The sequence below is a fragment of the Gymnogyps californianus genome, chromosome 17 (assembly GCF_018139145.2).
Source record: "Gymnogyps californianus isolate 813 chromosome 17, ASM1813914v2, whole genome shotgun sequence".
NCBI classification, from domain to species: Eukaryota; Metazoa; Chordata; class Aves; order Accipitriformes; family Cathartidae; genus Gymnogyps; species Gymnogyps californianus.
Genome location: NC_059487.1, coordinates 16,585,350 through 16,607,133, shown reverse-complemented (window position 1 = coordinate 16,607,133; position 21,784 = coordinate 16,585,350). Strand labels below are relative to the sequence as shown.

Here is a 21,784-nt window from a genome sequence, read left to right as displayed (position 1 = left end):
CGACCGGCGGCGACGGGACCCTGCGGGCGGACAGCCGAGTGCGCGCCCCGCCGCGCCAATTATAGAGCGCCGCCGACGGGGAGGCGGGGCCGCGGGGGGAGAGCCGCGGCCAATGGCGACGCCGCGGGGGCGGGGACGGCCCCGCCCGCCCCATTCATGCGCCCCCTGAAGGGCAGCGCCTTAAAGGGACAGTGGCGGGGCGAGGGCGGCGGGGGGGGTGAGGGCGGCAGCACGGGGGACACCGGGGATGCGGGGGCTACCGGGGTGCAGAGCGGCGGCGGGCACCGCCCGCCCTGACACCTTCCCCGCCATTAACGTGGGTAATTGCCCCGCAGGCTCCCGGTGTCGGGCTCCCTGCAGCCCCCGCTTCCCCTCCACCGCCGGGGCTCCCCACAGCCCCGCTCGCCCCTTGCCCCCCCCCCGCCCCGGACCTCCCGGTGCCCCTCCAGGCGCCCAGCCCCCCTGCACTCCCGGGGCCCCCGCCGCCCCCCCCCCCCGTCTCCCCGGAGGCTCAGACCGTTAGACGCCAGGGCCGTGACGTCACCCATTCATAAAACCCCGCGCGCTGTCAGCGCGGCGCCTCGCGGGCGGTGCCCATGGCGACGGGGGCGGGGCGGGGCGAAAGCGGGGGGGGGGCACCTGCAGCCCGGCCCGGGCCCGGGGGGGCACCGGGACCCCCACGGGAACATGGGGGGGCACGGGGACCCTCACGGGGACACGGGGGTACGGGCATCCCCACCGCGGGCAGCCCGTACCCCGCGCCCCCGCCCCCGGTTCGGTCTCCCGCCCCCCCCTCGCACCCCAGTCCCGGGGCTGAAACCTCCGCGGAGGCGGCGGCTCCCGGGGCGGGGGGTCTCCAGGCTTGGGTCCACTGCGGGGGGGGGGGCGGTGGGTGCAGCTCGCGTGGGGCACCGCGGGGCCGTGGGCTGCGAGCACGGTCCTGCCGCGGGGTGGGGGGACGACGGGAGGAGGTCCCGCCGGTGCGGCTGCAGCCTCCGTGCGAGGAGGCAGCGTCCGGGACCGAAAGCCGGTCCCTGCCCTGAGGGGCTTCCGATCCGGGCGGTAATTAACATTACTGCTCGTTACCCCCGCACCTGCAGGGAGGCGCAGCCAGCGCCCGGGCAGCAGCGGGGCCGGCAGCCCCGGGGGGACGGGGGGGTCCCCGAGCAGGACCCCGGCCCGCCGGACCCGCAGCTTTGCAGGGCAGCGCTGACAAAGACCCCCCCCCGGTTCTCCGAAACGGTGCAGCAGCGAGCGGGGGGGCGAGCAGGCAGAGCTGCGGCCTTTTCGATCACTGCACACACTCACGGGCGTGCGTGCACGTGTGCGCAGACACAGGCGCACAGGCACATGGATGTGAGTGCGTGTGTGCACACACGGAGGCGTGCACATATACGTGCACGCACAGACAGATGTACGGACATACACACGCGCGTGTGCGTGCACAGGAAGATTCACGCACACACACAAACCTGTGGATGCACGCACACGCACAAACACACCCGTAAGAACGCGCACACACGCAGAGGCACATACAGATACACACACATGCATGCACGTACACCTATGCACTCTCACGCACACCCCACCTTGCACACCAACGTGTGTGCCCAGGTGCCAGAGCAGCACTGGCTGCCCCCGTGTACCCCACGAGGCCACGCCACGGGCCCGGCTGCGCCGCTGGCATTGTTGGCAGCTGCAGAAAGCCGCGCTGGGCTCCGCCGCAAGCAAAGCCGGCACGGGGCTGGGGCACCCCGACAGCACGGCTCCAGCGCACCCCAACCTCGCACCATGCTCAGCTGCCCCCCGCTCGCCAGGGAACGGGGCTGCCAGGGTGGGCTGCGCCGCTGCGGTGGCACTGCTGTGATGGCACTTCGTGGTGGCACGGCCACGGGGACAGCCCGGCCACCTTGTGCCCTTCCTGGCCGGAGAGCGTGCCACACGGGCCAGCCCCGGTGTGGGTGCAGAGAGCCACGGTGCCCTGCCCTTTGTGGGGGTGGGCTGGGGGCCAGACCCTCCCGTGCCTGGCCGTGCTCAGAGCGGCTGCAGCCTGCCCAGGCACGCAGGGAGCTGAAGGCCTCCCCTCTTCTTCCTCCTCTGGCGGGGGCAGCAATCCTGGAGAGCGTGGATGGACTTTAACCCTGCCAGGCTGGCCGGGGGGAGCTGCATCCCTCTGTCTCTCCAGCCCTCCGTCCCTCCCTCTGTCCCTCCTCCCTGTGTCCCCCCATCCCGGTGCAGCAGCGGTTCCCAGGGTGGGCACGGCACTGGGGTCGCCCCCTCCATTCAGGGCTCGGCGGAGGGCCTGGTGCTGCCCGGTTCCCACCGCGGCTCTCAAAGCTGCTAATTAGCCCCCATCTGGCAGCGGCGGCCGGGCCGCGGCAGGGAGGCCGGGGACATTGTGCGCAGGAATGCCTTTCAGTGCCGCCGGCCGGCCGGGTGCCGCCAGCTGCGCCGCCAACAATGCGCCATGGCCGGGACGAGCCGGCCCCACGCCCCGGCGGGCGCCCTGCCCGTGGCCCCGAGCACCGGCCACCCCGGGCGGCGTGGGGACCGGGATGGGTTTCGCTGCCGTGGCGGGTGTCACGGCACACGTGGCATGGCCGCCCCGGCTGCCGGCGGCCCCGGCCCGTGGGATGCCCCCGGCTGCGGGACACCCTCACCCCAGCCCTCTGCGTGTTGGGGTGCTGGGGACAGGGATGGGGTACTGGGGTCAGGGCTGCCAGTGTGGCCCCGGGATGCTGCCCTGACCACAGCTGGGCAACGGGGTCCCGGCATGGCGTGCCGGCCAGCGCGGCCGGTGTTGTCCGGCGTGACAGATAGCTTCATTTCCATGTCAATTCTGGGAACGGGGCACACGGCGCGGTAACAGCGGCCTCGGCCATATGGCGCTGGCTGGGCTCAGCCCGGCCGGGGGGGGCGGCTGCTTTGCACGGAGCAGGGGTTGCCCGGCAGCCGAGCACATCAAAGCCCCCCGGCCGCCCCCCGCCCCGCCGGGACCACACAGGGCACGGCCGCGCCAGGCCGGCAAGGGGCCGCCGGGGGCTGCCTGCGCCGCAGTGATGATGGGGATGGGGGCCAGCCAGCACCCCAGCCCCGGCAGCACCCAGCCCCGGCAGCACCCAGCCCCGCGCTCGGGCATGCAGAGCTCTGCAGGGCTGCGAGCAGGAGGAGGGAAGGCAGCACGGACACCACGGGTCAGGTTGGGGGCTCCCCCCAGTGAACAGAACTCCCCAAACCCAGGCTGCTGCTGCTCTGGCTGGGGTTGGGCTCCATCCAGGCCCCCTCACCCCATGCCATCCGCGGATCAGCCCTGGGGCTGCGCAGAGCCTCCGGCCCCCCTGTGCCCGCAGGATGGTGCTGAGCAGCGGCCGCAGATGTGAGCAGGGGCTGCCGGCACAGCTGGAGCAGGGCCGAGGCCTGAGAAAGCCCCTGCGCATTCCCCTCCCGCCTTCTCCCTTCCCGTTCCCGGCTCCATCCGCTGCAGCCCAGACCAGCTGGAGCCAGGCAGCCCTTCCTGGGATTTATTCCAGCTTCCTGCCCCTCCTCGCCGGCCGGCCGGGGCCGGGGCTGCTCTCGCCTGCTTCCTCTCCCTGCTCGCAGCCGCCGGCCGGGCGCCACCGCCAGCACCCGCCAGCCGGCAGGACCCCAGCTCTCACTGCCGGCACCCCCATCACGGCCAGGCATCCCCGGCTCTGCCCGGTGGGGTACAAGGTGCTGCACTGGGGACTGCAGCACCCAGCACCCGTCACCCATCCCACCAGCTGCACTCCCGGTCGCGGTGGGGAGACTCTGCAGGGCTCTGGGGACAAGCAGCCCCAGTGTCTGTCCGTCCCCCGCCTTGCCCCAGGCACCAGCACTCCCCACCCATGAAAGCACCACCCCACTGCCTGCCATTGCACCCAAGGGTGCCCCCTGTGCACCCCCAGCTCAGCCCATCCCGCCCCGCTGCGATCCCTGGCAGGAGCTTGGCATGAGGGGAGGGGGCCCAGGGGCTCCCCCCGCCAGCGAGCACCTACATCACTCGTGGGGGGATCACCCCAAACCCCACGGCTGCCAGCAGCAGGGCAGGCTGGCTCCGGCCCCTGCCCCGGCTGGGCGCAGCTCCGCGGATGGAGGTTTCCTGCCAGAGCTGGTGCGTTCGTGTTTCCGTAGCCCCCCTCCCCAAGCCGGAGGGACCCCGCGGCGAGGGGAAGGTGGCCCAGCAGCGGCCCAGACAGACTGGAGCCATGTGGCCGCGGCGGTGCCGGGAGCGGAGGTGCCACGGGGCCCAGGTGCAGCGGGCGAGCGAGCCCGGGGCCACCGAGGCGCCGGCTCCGCTGGCGGCTCCTTGCAGGACCCGGCGTGCTTCCTTCCTCCCAGCCCGGCCCCGGCTTATCGGCCGGGCAGGGTGAGGGGTGACCCCGCTCTCCCCTCCCCAGGCCTTCCGCTCCCCGCAGCCCCAGGCCCTGGGAAAGCTCCTGGCTCGCTGCCGCGCTCCCACCGCACGTAGAGCTGGCACGAGCTGCCCCGAGCTCCGCGGCGGAGCAGGGAGGCAGGAGGGCGATGCCGGTGCTGTGGGTTCCATGTGCAACCCCCAGCCCCGCTCCCACACGCTCGGGGGCTCCGGAGGCTGCACGGGGATGGGTGCGAGGCCACGGTGACATCAGGCTCCCATCACCCAAAGCCAGGGAGGATGCAGAACTTCGTAGGACGCGATGCCAGACCCGCACCGGGGTGAGGGGGGGGCACGTGCCGTCACGCCGCGGCGGTGAGCGGGGCCCCGGCTCGCAGCAGGGTGCTGCACCCCGCAGCAGAGCCAGCATGGTTTTCCACGGGACACTGGAGGCTGGTGAAATCACATCTGGAGTCTAGACTCAGCGACTCCGTGGGCCGGGCCTGGCGGCCGCGCCGTGCCCGAGCCCTGCTGCACACTGTTTGCTTAGCTGGAGGTATTTAATTGGAATTAAAGTGGCCCCTCTTGTTTTTGCGGACAGGGCTGTTGGAAAAGGAGCTGTAAGTCATAGAAAACATCTGTAGGAGACTGCGAAGGGTCATTAGATGGCAGAACGCGAGGCGCCACTTTTAGTGCTCGCAGCCGACTCGGGGAATAATGGTTCAATACGGCTTTTGTGGAGGGGCTGCCAAGCCGGCAAACACTTTCTATTTATTCTGGCAGTGGGCATGGCCGGAGGGATGCAGGATCCTCCGCACGCCTGCCCCGAGGGCGGGCAGGGAGGACACTGCCGGTGCTGCGGGACACACGGCAGCCGGCCCCAGCAGGAGCCGAGGCGGCTGCTGGAGCTGCCCCTGCCTGCAGCCGCTCCAGCCCCCCTGCCTGCACTGCCCCCCCTGCCTGTCCCAGCCCCAGGGGGTGCAGGCTGGCGCCTGGCTCTGCAAGGAGGGGGGACAGCTCGTGCTCTCTTCACCCCACTCTGAGGCTGGGTTTGGGGTCACCCAGCTCTTTCCCTCCCATGCCCGCTCCCCCAGGCTGCGGGGGCTCAGCCCCAGCTCGCTGAGCCCCCCAGCAGCTGAGGCAGAGCACATCCCCATCCCTCTGGGTTCCTGCACCCCGATCCCCGCTCACCCACCCAGCTCCGGGGCCAGACCCCGGCTCAAACCCACCCGGGGAACAGGCCGGGGGTCAGCAACCGCAGCCCTAAATCTGGGTGTTGCAGAGGCGGGGGGCCAGGCTGAGGCTGGCTGGGGGAAGGCCGAGCGCCGGAGGAGCAGGAGGGGGAAGGGGACGGTCACTTGGAAACAGCCAGACAACGGCCACGGGCCCCACAGGGAGAACAAGGCTGCTGGTGAGCCGGGACGCCGATCCCGGTGCTGGCCAGGCGGCTGAGCCGGGGCTACAAGCCGGAGCAGCGGCCAAGGCGAGGAGGGCTGCCGGCGCGGCACCGGCACTGGCAGACCAGCACTCCTTCCTTTGACATGGTTTAATATGAGAGAAAGCAAATGCACAATACAAAATTTAAAAACCGGCCTGTGGTTTGCCCCCCACCCGCCTCGTACCCCCGTAGGAGATAAACAGGCAGGGGGGCGGCGGCGCGGCCCCGGGGGGGCCGGCGGGGGGTGGCTATGCGGCATACATCGATACCCCACCTGGGTGGCTGCTCCGACACACACAACACGATGCTCTTTGCACAATTGTTTCGTCGTCTGTCACTTGCGGAGGGTCTGGAAGGGCCCCAGCCCGGCGGTGCCGGGCACGGCCGGCGGGCAAAGTCACTTCTCCTTCTTGGAGGCTTCTGTCGTCTCTTCTTTGGAGGCCCCCGGCACCTCCTTGGGGGTAGAGCTCTCCTCGTAGCTGGGGACGAGAGGGACAAGAGGGAGGAGTGAGTGGGGCCAGACCTTCTCTGGGGACAGAGACCTGTGCCAGGCGGGGACAGCCCAGCCTGGGGCCGCAGGCTCAGGGTCTGCCCCGCTGCAGCGGCCGTGCCGTGCCAAGGAGGGGGTGAGCTCCAGCCATCGGCCCCCCAGTGCAGGAAACCCGACGGGGCAGAGCCCAGGCAGGGAGACGAGCGGTGTGACATCCCCCCCGGACACCTCCAGGGATGGGGTGGACCCAGCCAGGAGCTGGGGCTTCCCCTGACCGAGCCGTGGGGCCAGCTCTGTGCCCAGGGGTCTGTCCTCGCTCCCCACAGCACCATCGGCTATCCTGGATAGCACCATGCTTCTCCCCACGCTGCCATACCGAACGCCGGTGCCAGCAGGGCCGGTTAGCGGGGGGAGCCGCAGCAAGATCAACAGCGACGACCCCCCCTGCCCCAGGGACTCGCTCCTCTGGCTGCAAACCCCCCCCCAGCACCGGCCCCGGGGTCCTGGCAAAGGAAACCCGGGAGCGCTGCCTTCCAGCGGGAAGCACAACGAGGGCAGAGATGTCAAATCCTCTGCCCCCTTCACAGACTCCCCTGAAAGAGGGAGAGAAGCCAGCCCGCAGCAGTGAGGCGAGAGCTACTGCCTCTGCCCGGGGAAAGGGGGGAGCCGGGACCAGCCCCTACCTGGCCAGAGCGACAGACAGAGAAAGGGCACCGCGTGTGATTGCTACATGGCACTAGGGCTTTGCTGCCGGCGTCGGCGGGGACAGGACAGTTTCTGCTGCATGGAATCAGCAAGGCTGGCCGGCGAGCCGGACACGGTGGGGAAGTGGGTAAGTCTTGGTGTGTGTGGCAAGATTTCAGCAGAGGATTCATAGCTGCAGGAGAGAGAGGAAGCAGGAGGGGAAAGGGGGAAGAGGAGGACAGAAAGGAGATGGGGGGAGAGAGAGAAAAAGCAGAAGAGTTTTGGAGTGAGACTGCTGCAAACCCACCACCCTGCGCAGGCAGCCTGCTGTCCCCTCCGGCTGCCAGCACCCACTAGCTCAGGCTGGGGTGGCCCCGGGGCCGTGCTGGCAGGCTCCTGCCTGTACTCCCCTTGCCTGCAGACCCCAGGGCAGGGCTGCAGCATGGAAGAGGGAGGGCTGAGACCCAGGGAGAAGGCAGCTCCCGCTGGCACGGGTAGAGCCAGGCAGCCGGAGCCCACAGGAGAGCAAGCCTGGGCACTGGGAAGGCAGCAGCAGAGCGGCCCAGGGGCTGTGCAGGCAGCAGAGTGATGTGGCAGACCCTTTCCTGCCACTCGAGGACAGCGCGTCTGCGGCAGGACGGGTTCCCCGCTGCTGACAGCTGACAGAGGCAGAGCGAAGGTTACTGCCTGCCTAGGGAGGCTCGGCAAGGCTGGGAGCCACAAAACAGATCCCGATGTCGCCCACCTCTGCTCCATCGGCACCCCTTACCCAGGCCTGCAGCACAGATCTGCTCGCTCCCACCCTCCCTGCAGCGCTGCCTGTACTCGCCACTGCATCAGACCCTCGCTGCCCGCTCCCAGGGCAGCTGATGGCTGCTGCGAGACACCGTGTGCAGGCAGCTCGCTGTGTACAGGCAGCTCGCCAGCCGGCAGAGACCACAGGGGAACTGCCAGCTCCGGGCTGCCGTCAGTGCGGGGAGGACCAGGGCACACCGAAGCCGGGTGGGATTCCTACAGTGGGAGCCACTGCCCTCCAGGCACAAGTCCCATCACATCCTACTTCCTCTGCCTGCAACCGGAGCGACTTCAAGAGGGGCTAGACCCCAGGGCCCGTCAAGGTTGCAACCCCTCAGCCTCCTGCACTTGCCCTGGCAGCACTCGGCAAACAACAGCAGGCAGCGCTTCGCCGCTGGAGCAGCTTGTGCTAAGGCTCTGCGGGGCACTAGCCCCCGGTTGCCGGCTGCCAGGCTCCCCCGGGCGCCTTGCTGTCAGGCGGGCCGGACTCGCAGCTCGTCCCTCCCCAGTTTCCTGGCGCGGGAGGTGGTGCTGCTGTCAGCTGGTGAGTCACGGCGCCGGGGAGAGCGGCTGCAGGATCCCAGGTGCACAGGAAGGACGATCCCAGGACACTCAGCGCCTGCAGCAGCGATCATCAGAAGCAAACATCAAAGGACGAGCAGGTGCGGCAGGGCTGGGGAGCCGGCCCAGCTGACAGCCCAGTGGGAACACGCATACCTGCATCTCCCAGGGGAGGGGAAGGAGGCGAGGGCAGCCGGCTCCCCGTTGTGCCCCAGTCAAGTGCTGGTTTCCCTCTGAGCAGGCTGGGAGCTCGGACAGGCACCCACGGGCAGGGGCACCCCCAGAGCAGGGAGGCTGGGGGGTGCACGGCCCTGCTTTGGGACGGATCTTCCCTTCCCTCCTTTGCTTCAGCCGTCCTCAAACAAGCAACTGCACTGGGCCACCACCGAGCCTCGAGCACAACCGGCTGAGCACAGTGGAGAAACGGCTCCCAGGCGGGCCAGGCCATGCTCCGCACGGCTCAGAGGGGACAGTCCAGGCAGGAGACCAAAGCCGACAGCGAACAGGCAAATGCCTGGAGCGTGGCAGGCTAAGAGAAGGGCCGGAGCGCAGCAGCACAGCACAGACCCCTTTTCTCTGCACCTACAGTCCCCGGGGCAAGGAGACTGCTGCAAACCAGGATACTTCACCCGAGCGGGGAGGCTGGGATGTGCTCGAACCAGCCCTGGCTGCTCTCGCAGCTGGATCCAGCTCCGTTCTCCCCCACCCACGGGCCCTGGGACACAATGACCAAGTATCTCGGCACCAGGTGTGCGGTCCCACCCTCCCCTGCCTGCCAGCGCACGGGAAGGGTTTGTCACCGGGGCGTAAAGCAATACCAGATGCTGCCTGCCTGTTGGTACGGCACCAAAGCTCCCACCCGGCTACGAGGAGGTGGCTGGAGCCAGGGCCGGCGTGTCCAAACACAGACCCACTCCCTCCACCCACGCACGTGCACACGCGCACCCAGAGCATGCCCAGATGAACCCGTCCCTCCAGCTGTGCCCAGGCGTGGGAACATCTGCACGCTTCATGCGCTCCAGCGCCGCGGGCAAAACAGCTCCGTCCCCAGCTCACGCTCACCTGAACATTTCAGTTACTTCTCCCTTTGCCAAGGCCACAAGAAGCGGGAATCCGATGCATGCGGGGACCAGGTACAGAAGAGCAGGCTGTCGGGAGGAAAAACAACTGTTAAACCAAACCACAAATCACCCCGCGGGAGGGCGAGGCGAGCTGGCCCTGTCCCCTCTGCACCCACGGCGTCTGTCACAGTGCTGCACAGAGGGTTCCTGCCCCAGAAAGCGGCTTCGAGAGCCAAGTTACAGCTGCAGCAGCACAAAACCCCCATCGTGAGGTCCCAGTGGGCCATGAACACACCAAGGGTCCCCGTGCAGACCAGCGACAGCACCCACGGTGTGTGGGCTCCCAGGGCCCCTCCGCAGCACGGAGGGTGGGTCTTCACGGGCAGCTTGGTTGCAAAGAGCCACAAAAACACAGGGCAGCCCGGCTGAGGTGCTGTTGTTGGAAACGCAGCTGCCTGAACCAGCCTTGCCCCACAAACAGGACTCTGCTCCAGCCAGGCACACAAGCTTTGGGCAGGGAAAGGTACAGGCAGGCGCTGGAAAAGCAAAGCCAAGAGAAGGAATGCATCTACTTTTTCCTGGCATGATGCAGGAACCTCGTGGCCAAGCTGGCGTGTCCCGCTTGGGACGTGCGTCTGCGGGAGGCAGCACGGCGGAGCTCACCTGGGCGTGCTTGAAGATGTGCATGATGAATATGGTCAGGCCCAGCCCGAAGATGTAGGCCACAAAGCTGGTGTAGAAATACGTGTGCGTGTTCTTCTTCAAGCTGTAGGGAAAGGGAGCAGAGCCCAGTGACCTCGGGTCTGGGATGCTAGCGGCCGAAACGGAGCTGGCCCAGCGCTCTCAGCCGTCTCGCACTGCGCTGGGATGCGGGGAGCTGCGCTCTGCCCGTGCTCTCGGGCCAGCGCAGGGACTGCCACCGGCACAGCCCCCGGTCCTGTGGGAGCGGTGCGGGACTGGATGGGGTGACACCCAGGTGAAGGGCTGGGGAAGAGAAGGAGGCACACGATCCTGCTTGCTGGATGGCTACTGAGCCGTGGGGAGGAATCGGTGCTGGGACCCAGGGAGAGGGTCCCCACCTTCTCGGGGGAGGCACGGCTGGTCCCTGGCACCCCGCTCTCAGCACGTGCTGTTTTATCGCAGGGCAGGCTGCGGGAACTGGGATTCCCAGCAGGTGCAGGCAGGATGTGGGTGGAAACACCTGGAAGAGCTGGCACAGACCAGAGGGTCTGTGCAACAGCAGCGGGAGCAGGGCCACACCACCGCAGTCGCACGAAGCGGCCCATTCCCAGCAGCTCCTCCCCAGCCGGGGACTTTCGGCATGGGGCAACTGCTGAAAGCTACACCCCGGCGGTAGGTGCAGCTTCCCTGCGTAGGAAGGAGCTGCTTCCCTCAACGTCAACGGCAACCCAGAGGCAGCCAGCACTGCCAGGCACCGATTTGCATCCACGCGAGCACTTCCCAGGTGCCAGCACCCCCGGCTCTTTCCCACGCCGTCGCTGTTTCCCCTCGCTGCCATAGCACAGCAGCGCTGCCCTCTCCTCCTCAGTGCCAGAGAGCCAGTGAGGCTTTGTGGGGCTGTTATGTGCCGCCTGCCCTGCCGTGTGTACAGCAACACCCGTAAGGTCAAAACAACTCACCCCCAGTGCTCAGGACTTACCCACAAAGCCAGCCCTGCTCACATCTACTCTTCCAAAAGCTTCCCCTTGCATCCCTCCTGTCCCAGCCGCTCTCCCGGGTCCCCAGGCCAAGCCCCGGAGGGGAGCACACAACTGCGCTCCTGGCTTTCCTTTCCTCGTTTTCCTCTACAAAAGCAGCTTAAATATACTGCAAGATCCAACCTGCCAGAGACCCTTCCCTGCTACCCACTCACCTGATGTCAAACCGCAGCAGCAAGGCAATGAAGATCCCTGTGGGGAGAAAAAGGGACAGTGAGGGGACGGAGGAGGTCGTAGGGAAGGCTGAGCCAGGCAGGGCAGGACCCGCAGCAGCTCCGGGTGCCGTGCCTGGGCTGACAGTGCCCTCTCGTGGCACAAGGCACTGGGACAGCACCTGGACCTGCTGGGAGACCCCCAGTCCCCCGCCTACGCAGCCCCCAGACCCAGCAGGAGGCCCGCAGGGCTCCGGCACGGCCAAAGGCAGCGCGAGGCACCCGCTCAGCTCCCCGCAGCCTGTTCAGATGGGCGATCCCGGTCACGTCCCCACCTCTTCTGTCCTTACCTGGAATGACAATGTCTCCCAGACCCAGCATGGCAAAGTTGTCGGCCTCCAGTCCCTTCTCCAGCAGGTCCTGAGGGAAAACCACTACGAGGAGCAGAGAGAGGAACAATGAGGGGGGAGCGTCTGTGCTGAGCAGACCTCAGCACCGCTGTGCCTGGCAAAAAGGCACCGGAGCAGGGCAAGACCCCTGTCCCTGCCCTCGGCCCCCTCCTCCCCCGCAGCTCCCCTTGTTCTCCTTCCTGGGACAACTCTAGGCACCAGGATGAGAAACCAAGGGGTTCGCAGCCAGCCCCATGCGCAGGGTTCAACCCCACCTCCCAGGACCCAAACTACTGCGTGCTCCACAACGGCACAAATTCACCCCTCCTGCTGTTTTGGGGGGGGTCTATGGGGGGTTTTTTTGCCTTTTTTTTTTTTTTTTTAATGAGTGGGTAAAATTGCCTGCTCTGGGGGTGCAGACTAACCCAGCCAGCTCAGGGCTCTGCAAACCATCCCTCTCCAGAGACCTGGCCCGGCTCCCTGCAGGTCGGTGGCACCACGCAACAGTCTAAGGGGTCACTAGCAGGAAAGCTTCCTGCACACATCCCACCTTCTGAGCCACCTCCAGAAGGCGGAGGGTGCACGGGGCAGCGACCGCAGCGGAACGGACAGCCCCTCCTCCAGCACACTGGGAAGATCTACTCACGTTTTATCGGGGCTTCAAACGATTTGGCAACTGTCACCATCACATTGGTGCCAAAGACCTAGGGGCAAGCAGAGGAGTCTGGGGTGACCACAGCTGCACAGGGACACACACACACGCTCAGCTACAGCCTCACCTTGGGGCCCGGAGCAGGCTCAGGGGCAGAAAACAGCCAAAGAGCCACTGAATTGCGGGCAGAGGAGTCCTGCGAGTGAGCCCACCGCCCAGGGGAGAAGGTACAGGCCAGCGCTCAAGGAGGTGAGCACGTCCCAGCCGTCCTGCTTTCAGAGCAGCGCCGGGGAGACGGCTCGCATCGCAGAGCTGTGGTGCTGCCCACCACCCGGCCTTCCCCAGCACCTACCCCTGCAGGTCGGTTCAGCTCTAATTAGTCAACTCAGTGGAAAGCCTGACCACCACGCAGGATGTTATCTGAGGGCAGGAGCCGCCAGCGGAGAGTCCCAGCCAGCGCCAGGCTGCCGCCCCTGAGCTTCCAACGGGGACCGGAGCAATTGTCAGATCAGCTGCATTTTGCTCTGAGGTCATTTATTTGTACTGCACTACGAGCTTTAAATACTGGCATCGTTTGGGGGACGGACTGTAAACACATAGGTCAACCACTCTTATTTCTGTTCCTTTTCATCTCCAAGCCTCCAGTCTTGGCTATATCAGCAGCAGGCACATAAACCAGGTGCCGGTCAGCACCAGGTGAGCAAGATCCTAGAGCTAGGGATTAAAGAGAAATGTTAAAGCAAGCACTGGGCATCAGATTAACTCCCATAAGGCGCAGCAAGCTCTGGGCATTGCCACGGAGTGAACAGGACTCCATGCTGGGACCGGGGAAAAGCGTCACATGCAAATTCATCCCAAGACTATGCAGGGGGCAATATCATCGATCCACTGACCAGTTCTCCTTCCTCCTTGAAACCCTCCCTGGATCTCACTGTGATTAAATCCATGCTAAGATCCCAGCGACCGGTCCCCGCAGAGGGGCACAGTAAGAGGGTCTCCACTTCAAGACGGCCCTTCCGTGAGGCTCCGGCAATACACTGACCTGCCGGGGAAGCCGGGGTGGGAGACAGCCGGCAAGCAGAGAGCAGCGAGGGTTGCACTCTCGCCGTCTCCGAAGCACCGGGAAGACACTCGCACCCCGAGCAGGGCGCGAGGCACCGGGTGTGCTAAGCCAGAAGGCTGAATCCCCTCCAGCTGAGAGCAGCGGAGGAAGTGGCACACAGGCTAACGAACCACAGAGCTGAGACTGTTAACGAGCCTATGAAACAGGGGCAGCACCGGCCAAGTAGAAAATAACACACAGTAGTCAGGCTTAAATAGGGAAGGATTACTCAGGCAGCTGCAGAGCTGCTGGACAGACCTCAAGGTATACAAGGCTCTCAGACATTTGGAAACACAGTAATTCAGAAGGTGGAGGCAGCAGGAAGGACTGGGGAATACGGACATTACAAGGAGAAACATGCATCCAGGCCCACTGCAGAGAGACAAGGAAAACCTCAAAATGAAGATGTCAGGGCGCTGCACTGGCTGAGGGGAAGACACGTTCCAGTGTTTGGTCCTCTGTGCAAGAGAACAGAAGGACGCTAACGAAGCCGGCAGATGACAGAGCCGAGGCACAGCCCATACAAGCAGGATCAGCGTACCCCAGAGCAGCCTCGTCCTCCAGCCCACCCAACAGCTGTCAGGCACTGGGAAGACCTTAGTGGGGAATACAGGTCACCAGAACTGGATATGCCGCACACCCGGGTACCCCACAACAGCCCCGATGAGATCCCTGCCAGCCCTGAGCTAAGCCAGAGATTAGAAGAAAATGCATTTGCTGAGCCACATTCTGCCACTGTTTGATTCTGTCATCATCCCCACCACACCCCTTTGGGCTAAGAAAGTGGAAATCCTGACTGCAAACGCGTGTCCAGCCAGCGTGCTGCCTCCGAAGAGGCATAACGCCACGCACATGCCTTCCGCCAACGGCTGCAACTCGCGTCCGCCCCGGGGAACGCTCCCGTTTACCCAGAAGACGTCGTAGATGAAGAGGCCCCCAAGCAAGATGCAGCCAGTGCTGACGTTGTTCAAGTGCAGCAGCTCCACCCCGTTGAGGGAGAACGCCAGCCCAAAGAGATTGTTGGCAATCCAGTGCTGAGAACGACAGGAAAAAGAGATTTGGGTCCCGCCGCACGTGCCGAGCCACGGCCTCAGCCTGCAGAGGCCTTGCGTGGAAAGGGGCCCGGGTCTGATCCAGCCTGGTCCCCGGCCTCCCCCGCAAAAGGACTGCGGTTCGCTTACCTTTCTCAGCAGGTACCAGACCCCCACAACACTGCTCAGGGCCAGGCATACGAGATCCTTGGTGTCAAACTCGTAATTCACTATTTCTGCAATAAAACAGAGAAGTCAGATTTTAGGCGGCCCGGGCAGCTCCTCCTCCTGCGCAGGGCAGAGACGAGTGACTTTACAGCTGGGGAGCAACACAGAGCACAGCGCTCACATCCCAACCGAGGGGACTGTACCCACAGAAATGGCCGTGCCCATGGTAAACACGTGCAAACTGCATGCGAGCGAGCAGCCGGCCCTGGCAAGCCCGGACCTTCTCCTCCAGCCAGACTCTGCCACATGGACAGCATCTGCGATCCTTCTGTCAATAAGGAAATTGGATTCAGGCACTGTCTAAAGCAGGGAGAGGCAAATCTTCTCCCTCTTCCCGCACCAGTTAACTCCTGGTGTTATCACTAGAAGAAGTATTCCCTTACCAGTAAAGCTACTGGGCAGGATACTTTCCAAAGCATTTTCTACCACAGCAAAGATTTGAACCAGATCAGTTAAGGCAGCACAAAAAAGTCAGTACTATGCTACCCAAGGAACTTAAATAAAGGCAGTGCACTTAACAGCAGCCATAGCTCCATTCCTACAGCGCTCTGGGATCTGTTTCTGGGGTTTCGCTGCCAGGCAGAGGCAGCACAGAGGGAGAGCACCAGCCGGGGCAAGATGCACACGGCAGCCCCAGCTCTGCCGGGACGCACGGGGCTCACACCGGCTACAGAAGCACAGCGGGGGGCAAGAGGCAAGTCTTTGAGAAGGTTGTTTCGAGGGGCTGAAAGTCAAAACACCAAGCGAGCAAAAAACAGAACAGTAAAGGCAGAAAACGTTCAGGCCCCCAGAGAGACCGGTGAGCCAACGTACCCTCCTTGCTCTCCCCGGAGCCCTGGGTGAAGAGGAGCTGGTACTGTTTGTTGGGGAAATTTGCAGGGAAGAATCTGTTCATCATGGGGCTGAAACGAGATGTGTAGAGAAGGGCAGTTCGACAGAAACCCCGCAGGACACGCTGCCCAGCACCTCTGCGTGATGGCGTTGCAGCACAGACATCGGCCCACACCCCCTCCCGAGACGGGGAAACGCCAGGCTTCGCCACATCGGGGACTGGCAGGAGCCCCGGCTTCAGTCACCAAGCCGCAGACACGTGTCCTCGTCCTCCCCTGAGGTCTGATCTGCCCGTACGGGACAGTCCCCCCAAAACGCTGCAGGGCAACAGGCACAGAGCATCGCCCGCAAGAAGGGAGGACCCACCCCAGACCCCAGCATGCGCCCCGTGTCCCCCAGCAGTCCCCTGGGCACCCAGAACTGGCTGAGCCACCACCGAACGGCTCTCCTGCAGAGCCAGGAGTGAAGACAAAGCCCTTGCCCAGCACCGGTCTAGGGGGAAAGCATCTGGTCCCCAATGCCCTAGAGCTCAGGAAACAGGAAACCAGTTTTACTTTTTCAGTTACTGAAACAGCTTGAGCTTTCAACACCTCACGCCAAGCATCGGCACGAGAGGCCGGGGACGTTATCGTGAGCTCCAGCTGCCTGTTTCAGCCGTCCCAGTAAGGGGAACACGGGTGCCGAGGAGCTCTCCCCTCCACAGGGCAGTGAGGACTGTGCCAAGCCATAGCAGCTCCTCAGGGTGAGCTGGCCTTGCCCCGTGATGGCGGCCACCCACACCTCCATGAGCTCTCCCAGTGATGCCGTACGGGGTACCGGATTGCCGGGACCCCCGAGACTTTGGTTCCACCGTAAGGAAGGGTTCACAGCATGCTGTGGGCCCTTCACACCGCCAAGGGACAACACCCTAAGAGCTGAGACTTGGCTCTGCCGCAAGGCAACGGTGCTCTAGAAACTCCCCAATAAACTCAACGCCCCGCTGCCTCGCAGAGCGTGCAGCCTCGGACAGCCCTGCCCGAGTTGCACCCTTCCCTCCGCTGTACCTGATGGTGTGGGACAGGGCTAGGATCCCCAGCACGAAGAAATACATGGAAAGCAGAAGATTGATGTACTCTTGAGAGAATATCTGCAAGACAAACCCAGAGAGGGGTTAGTTAGCGCAGCATCCTCCCCATCTACAGCACTTCACGTGTCTCTTGGCAGCTGCTGTGTCAGTGCTCCAGGGAGACGCGAAGAATAGCTGGAACAACCCAAATTCTTGCACCGCCGATGGGAAATACGTTGGAAATAGCCGCGTGCTCGCAGAACGAGCACAATGGGCCTGCGAGTTGTCGCGGATCTACGAGCTGCTCGGGTCAAAAAAGAACTCCTGCGCTACAGAAAGGAGGACAGAGCTTCCCCCGCACGTCCCCTGCAGAGCGAGCCGGAGCAGGGAGCGAGGCACCGCACCGCTCCCGGGGGCTGCCCCGGCAGAGGGGAGCAGCAGCACCCCCCCACCTCACTACTGCAGCGGGCCAAGCGCGTCCTGCCCTAATTAAACGAGGTATTATTAGAAATCCTGCCCTCCAACACACACGCTGCCTTACCGCCGAATCGCACCCCCACAGCCCAGCGCGGGGGGACCCCGGGGTCCTCCGTGCTCTCCTGGAAGGGGGATGCTGGAATACGAGAGCTCATGGCAGGTTGCAGATATTACAAAGAAGAGCCGCCGATCATGCAGCAACTTCAGCGGGGCCACACTGCACATTCAGTACTTCTTTTCCTGGCGTGTCCATCCCAGCCAGGAGCAAGAGGCAGAAAAGGCACCCGAGGAGGTGGAGGAGTACCCCAAGACGTGGGCCACGGGGAAGGGGTGGGCTGCAGGGGGTTCTTTCAGCAGCCAGAGGGGCCTGGCGCAGGGTCTGGTGGCCGCTCCATACCCCACCATCAGGAGAGGCTCAGCAGATGCTCAGCTTTACTACCGGTGACCTAAAAGAGGAGCTGCAGCCCCAGTGAGCACAGAGGGTAAACTTCGTTGCTGGGAAAGCAGGGCATATTGCTAGGGAGGCCTGATCCTGTCTGCTGCTGCAGAGCTGACCTCTGTGGCTGCACAGGCTGCGGCACGCACTTGCCTTCCCGGTGCAGCCGCAGCGCCAGCGTAAGGACCTGCACGGCGCGGCCGTCAGCCCCCGTGGCCGCTCGACCCAGGCTAGGAGCCCGCAGCGTCAGTCGGCTGCTGCACGGTAACTGCGATGGGCGGAGAAGGGTCTGTAAACTGCAATATTCCCAACTTTGCACCTTAAACCTCAGCTGGCCAGCCAAGGAGCACCCTGCCACCTCGCAGGCAGCTCAGGACAGCGGGGCTGGATGCTGCCATGCCGAGAGGACCGCTCTGCACTGGCAGCCCCACGGCTCGTCAGGCCCCTCCAGCTCAGCCGCACGCCAGGCGTGCGCGGGCAGCCAAAGGCGCTTTAAGCCAAGACACCTTCTCCGCGCAGCCGAGAGCACCTGCTGCTGGGTTCTCCTATCTGTGACTCAGGAACGGTCATCCAACTCTGCTTGTTGGCTCTGCACGTCTAAAAAGACTTCACGTGAGCTCGCCCACGAGCTAGCGATCCCCCAGGCCTGCAGCCGAGACGGCTTCGGAAGCACGGCACGGAGCACAACCCGGAGACGGCAGCATTTGCAACTCAGCAGTCCCTGGCACCCTCTGGTTTCAGTCCGTGCACCGTCAGGTCAGCCCACGGAGGCAGGCAGAGCTCAGGGGTGAACTCGCCCCTCGGCAGCTCTCCAGAACCAACCTGTGCACAAACAGGCTCTGATTTCCCCCAAGCTGTGACAATTCAGGCGAGAACTGACGTCCTCCTGCGCGGTGACACTGAAGAGCTCGAGCCGTGCAGCCTTACGCACTTTCTGCCCCAACACTAAGGGCCAAAAATCGAGTCAGCCCCACTTCGGGAGCTCCTGACCAGGCAGGGAGGACGGCAGGCACCAGCTCCAGCGTCCGCCGGCGTTGCTCACTTACTTTAAAGAAGAGGTAGAGCCCCAGAAGGGTGCAACTGGCAACAATGGGAAATCGAGCAGCGTCTCGGCTGGTAATGGTCTCCGGCATCTCCGAGGAGTTCTGGGGAGGGAAGGAGAGGACAGGAGTGGATCAGCCCCTGCTCTGGCTTCATACCTCAGCAGGAGGTGAACGGACAAAACGAGCAGGGCCCTTCGAGAGGGGCAGGGCACCCACTGGCCCCCCCGTTGTTCCCGGAGGTGGGGCTGCGGCACAGGCAGAGCCTGAGATGGAAAAAGCAAACCTCGCACTCATCCTTCCAAGGGCTGCCACAATTTACTGCTTTTTTCCTCTTGGAGAAGGGAAAAAAAAAAACCCACCCTGTGCTGGCGTTGTTCCTCTCTCCCCCTGCCCAGAGGGGAGCTGGGCTCCCTCGCTGCTCGCACCCGGCCGTCCCCGTCAGCCTCCCCATCTGTGCGCACCATATGTCGATCACCCTCTGAGCGACGTTTGTCTCCAATCACCTTTTTATCCCTCGCCTCGCTCTCGGGACACTCCTTGTGCTCAAAAGCCCCAGATTTATAAACCCCTTTCGCCTTCCGAGACATCTTTGCACCAGCTGAACCAGCCCCCTTTCAAGCCATTTCCCACAAGAGACCTTCAGCTTTCAGAGGAGAGGCAGAGGGCTGCCTGCTCCCCTGCCCGCTCCCCTGCCCAGCTGGCCGCTGCTCAGAGATCTAATCTGGCAGAGGCAAACACCTGCGGCCAGCGCCAGACACAGCACATGTTAGCCCTTACGCAAAGCCACCCTGCGAAGGAACAACATCTTACCCCGGGCACGGCGGCTGCCACGCAGTGCTCGGCGGTGCAGAAGCAAGCGCCCCAAGAGCCGCTGGCTCCCTGCGGCGTGAGCGAAGAGAAATCCCCCCCCAGAACCACGGCCAGGCCCTGCTCGCAGATCTCGGTTGCCTGGGCTGCCAGGAACCTCACTAAAACCAGCTGGAACTACTGATGTACGACTTAAGGGCGGGCAAGGGGCTTTAAAAATTAGTAATAAATCAGACTGTGTAAAACAGTCCCTTCTCCTGAGCTTCAGGAGCCGAAGTGTCAGGATTTAAGTCCCAGCTGGTACCGGAGGCCAGGCGCGAGATGCAGCGAGGAGTGCGATGGGCTGCAGGGACAGCACAGGGCGCACAGGCAGGGTGTGCAGGCAGGGAGCGCAGGCAGGAGAGCTCCGCAGCACCCTGGGGACCAACACCAGTGCTGCGGGGCGGGGGGGGGAGCAAAGCCACACACGAGTCCCCCGTCGTCCCCCCCTCCTCCAACACAGCATCTCTTGTAGGGGTACGAGGGGCAGTCACGAGTTTTGCAGCACATGAATTTATCGGGACAGTGAGAACGGGGCTGGAGAAGACCCGGGGGAAGCCACATCTCCCCCCGGGGTCTCCCTGCCTCCACCGGGGCGCGGGTCTCTCTGCCTTTCCAGGGACAGGGCCGGGGCGGGGGGGAGCCATGCAGCTGCCGGGCCGGCGGTGGGATGGGGGGCACCCGGGGCAGCTGGGCGGGGGGGGGGGGGGCGGGTGCCGAGGCCTGGAGGCCCCGGAGGGTCCCCCGGGAGGGGCGGGAGGCAGCCCCCGCTGCCGGGCACGGCTCGGGGGGAGGCCTGGAGGCCCCGGCGCCCCCGGGTGCAGAGGGATCGGCTGCCGCCGGCGGGGGGGGGGGGGGGGGGGAGGCCGGGTCGCCCCGGGGGTACCTTGCTCTTGGCGCAGCTGACGGAGCGCAGCGCCCCGAAGAAGATGGGCAGCAGCGCCATGAGGACGAGGCTGCCGTAGGCCAGCGCCATGCCCTCGGGGGTGGCGGGCGGGCGGGCGGCCGCGGGGGACGAGGACCCGGCCCCGACCCCGGCCCCGGCGGCGCTGCCGTTGTGCGCCGCGGCCTCCTCCATGGCGGCTGCTCCCACCGCGGTCCGCTTCCGGCCCGCGCGCGCCAGGGACACGTCCCCCCTTACCGACCGGAAGTGCGTCACGCGCCGCCGCCGCTAAACCACGCCCCCGGTAACCCGGGTAGTGTTGCTAGGAGACGGATGGCGGGGGTTGAGGGCGGCTGGGCCCGATCCCGGCCCCGGGGACACCCCCCCCCCCCCCCCCCCCCCCAGCCCCAGGGCCGCTGCATCCCCCCGAGCCGGCCCGGGGGACAGCTCTCCCCGCTCGGGGCCGGTCTCCAGGCTGGCTTCACCCTCAGCAGAGCACGGCGGTGGTGGAAAGCCCCGGTGCGGGCAGGCCGTGGCCCCCCCCGCTCCCCTCCCGTGCTTCGGGTGAGGGTGGAACCGGGAGGCGTGAGGGCGGCCCGAGGCCGGTGGGAGACGGAGCGGTGCCGATGGTCCCGCTGGTGGCCTGCCCGCCGCTGCTTGCGCTCGGGCCGCTGTGCCGCCGCCGCAGCCCCGTCAGCCCGGGATTATCCCGGTTTGTGGTCGTTTATCCCGTCTCCGAACGGTTTGTGCTGATGCCGTTCCCGGCGAGCTGCCTACGTATGGGCCGCGGATGCTGAACGCAGGCCTGCCCAGACCCCGCGGTGCCAGGAGCGGGTGAGAGCACCGGGGGGGGGCTCCCTGCGGGCGGGGGACGACGACACCCCGGCTCCCCACAGCCCCAGCCAGCGGGAAGGTGGTGGCTTCGGCCACCCGAGTGAGTCGGGTCGGGAGCTCCCGGGCTCTCCTCCATCCAGCCCTGGGTTTTCCTGCCCTTCACCGTTTCCCGAGGACCCCCACCACACTGCACCACCGGGCCTCCCCTATGACCGCTCCCGGCCCACCCATGGCCGCACTCGGCGAGCAGCCCCTCCGTCAAAATGCCTCAGAAACGGCAGCGAATTCTCCCTGCCGCTGGACTGGGGCCAGGGCTCTGCTGGAAAATTGGCTGAAACGTGTGTTTTCCTCACAAATATTCCCTCCCCTCCCGAGCCGCTGGCAGCCCGGCTGTGCCAGCGAGCCTCTTCCTCCTCCCACGCGTCCCCCTCGCCCTCGCCGGGGCGAGAGTCCGCTGAGAAGCAAAAGGCACCAGGGAAGATAAGGATTGGGGAAAGTTAAATGGCGCTGCCCCCGGTTCAGATCTGAGCCAAGGGCAGGGGAAGGGAGCGCAGCAGGGATTAAAAAGCAAGTTTTAAATTTTTTTTTTAAAATGTTTTCCTCTTTTTTTATTTAAAAAAAAAAAAAGGAATCTATTTCAGGACCGGGGGTGATTCATAGTTTCGTGTTTCAGGCGGAGGGCAGATGGGAAGGCCCCCCGGGAGCCCCTCTCTGCG

At 65.1% G+C, this 21,784-nt stretch overlaps 1 protein-coding gene across 1 annotated transcript; it reads right to left on the bottom strand.

The window, feature by feature from the left end:
* Nucleotides 1–6,227: 6,227 nt before the first annotated feature.
* HM13 (histocompatibility minor 13) lies at nucleotides 6,228–20,429 on the bottom strand. The gene is made up of 13 exons (XM_050907384.1): nucleotides 20,238–20,429; nucleotides 18,509–18,607; nucleotides 16,548–16,630; nucleotides 15,487–15,575; nucleotides 14,596–14,681; nucleotides 14,323–14,448; nucleotides 12,307–12,364; nucleotides 11,622–11,705; nucleotides 11,275–11,311; nucleotides 10,065–10,167; nucleotides 9,403–9,488; nucleotides 6,984–7,177; nucleotides 6,228–6,289 (listed from the first exon to the last, which is right to left on the bottom strand). The coding sequence occupies exons 1-12, from the start codon at nucleotides 20,427–20,429 to the stop codon at nucleotides 7,027–7,029; spliced, it is 1,194 nt and encodes a 397-aa protein (XP_050763341.1). The 3' UTR covers nucleotides 6,228–6,289; nucleotides 6,984–7,026.
* Between the last annotated feature and the right edge of the window lie 1,355 nt (nucleotides 20,430–21,784).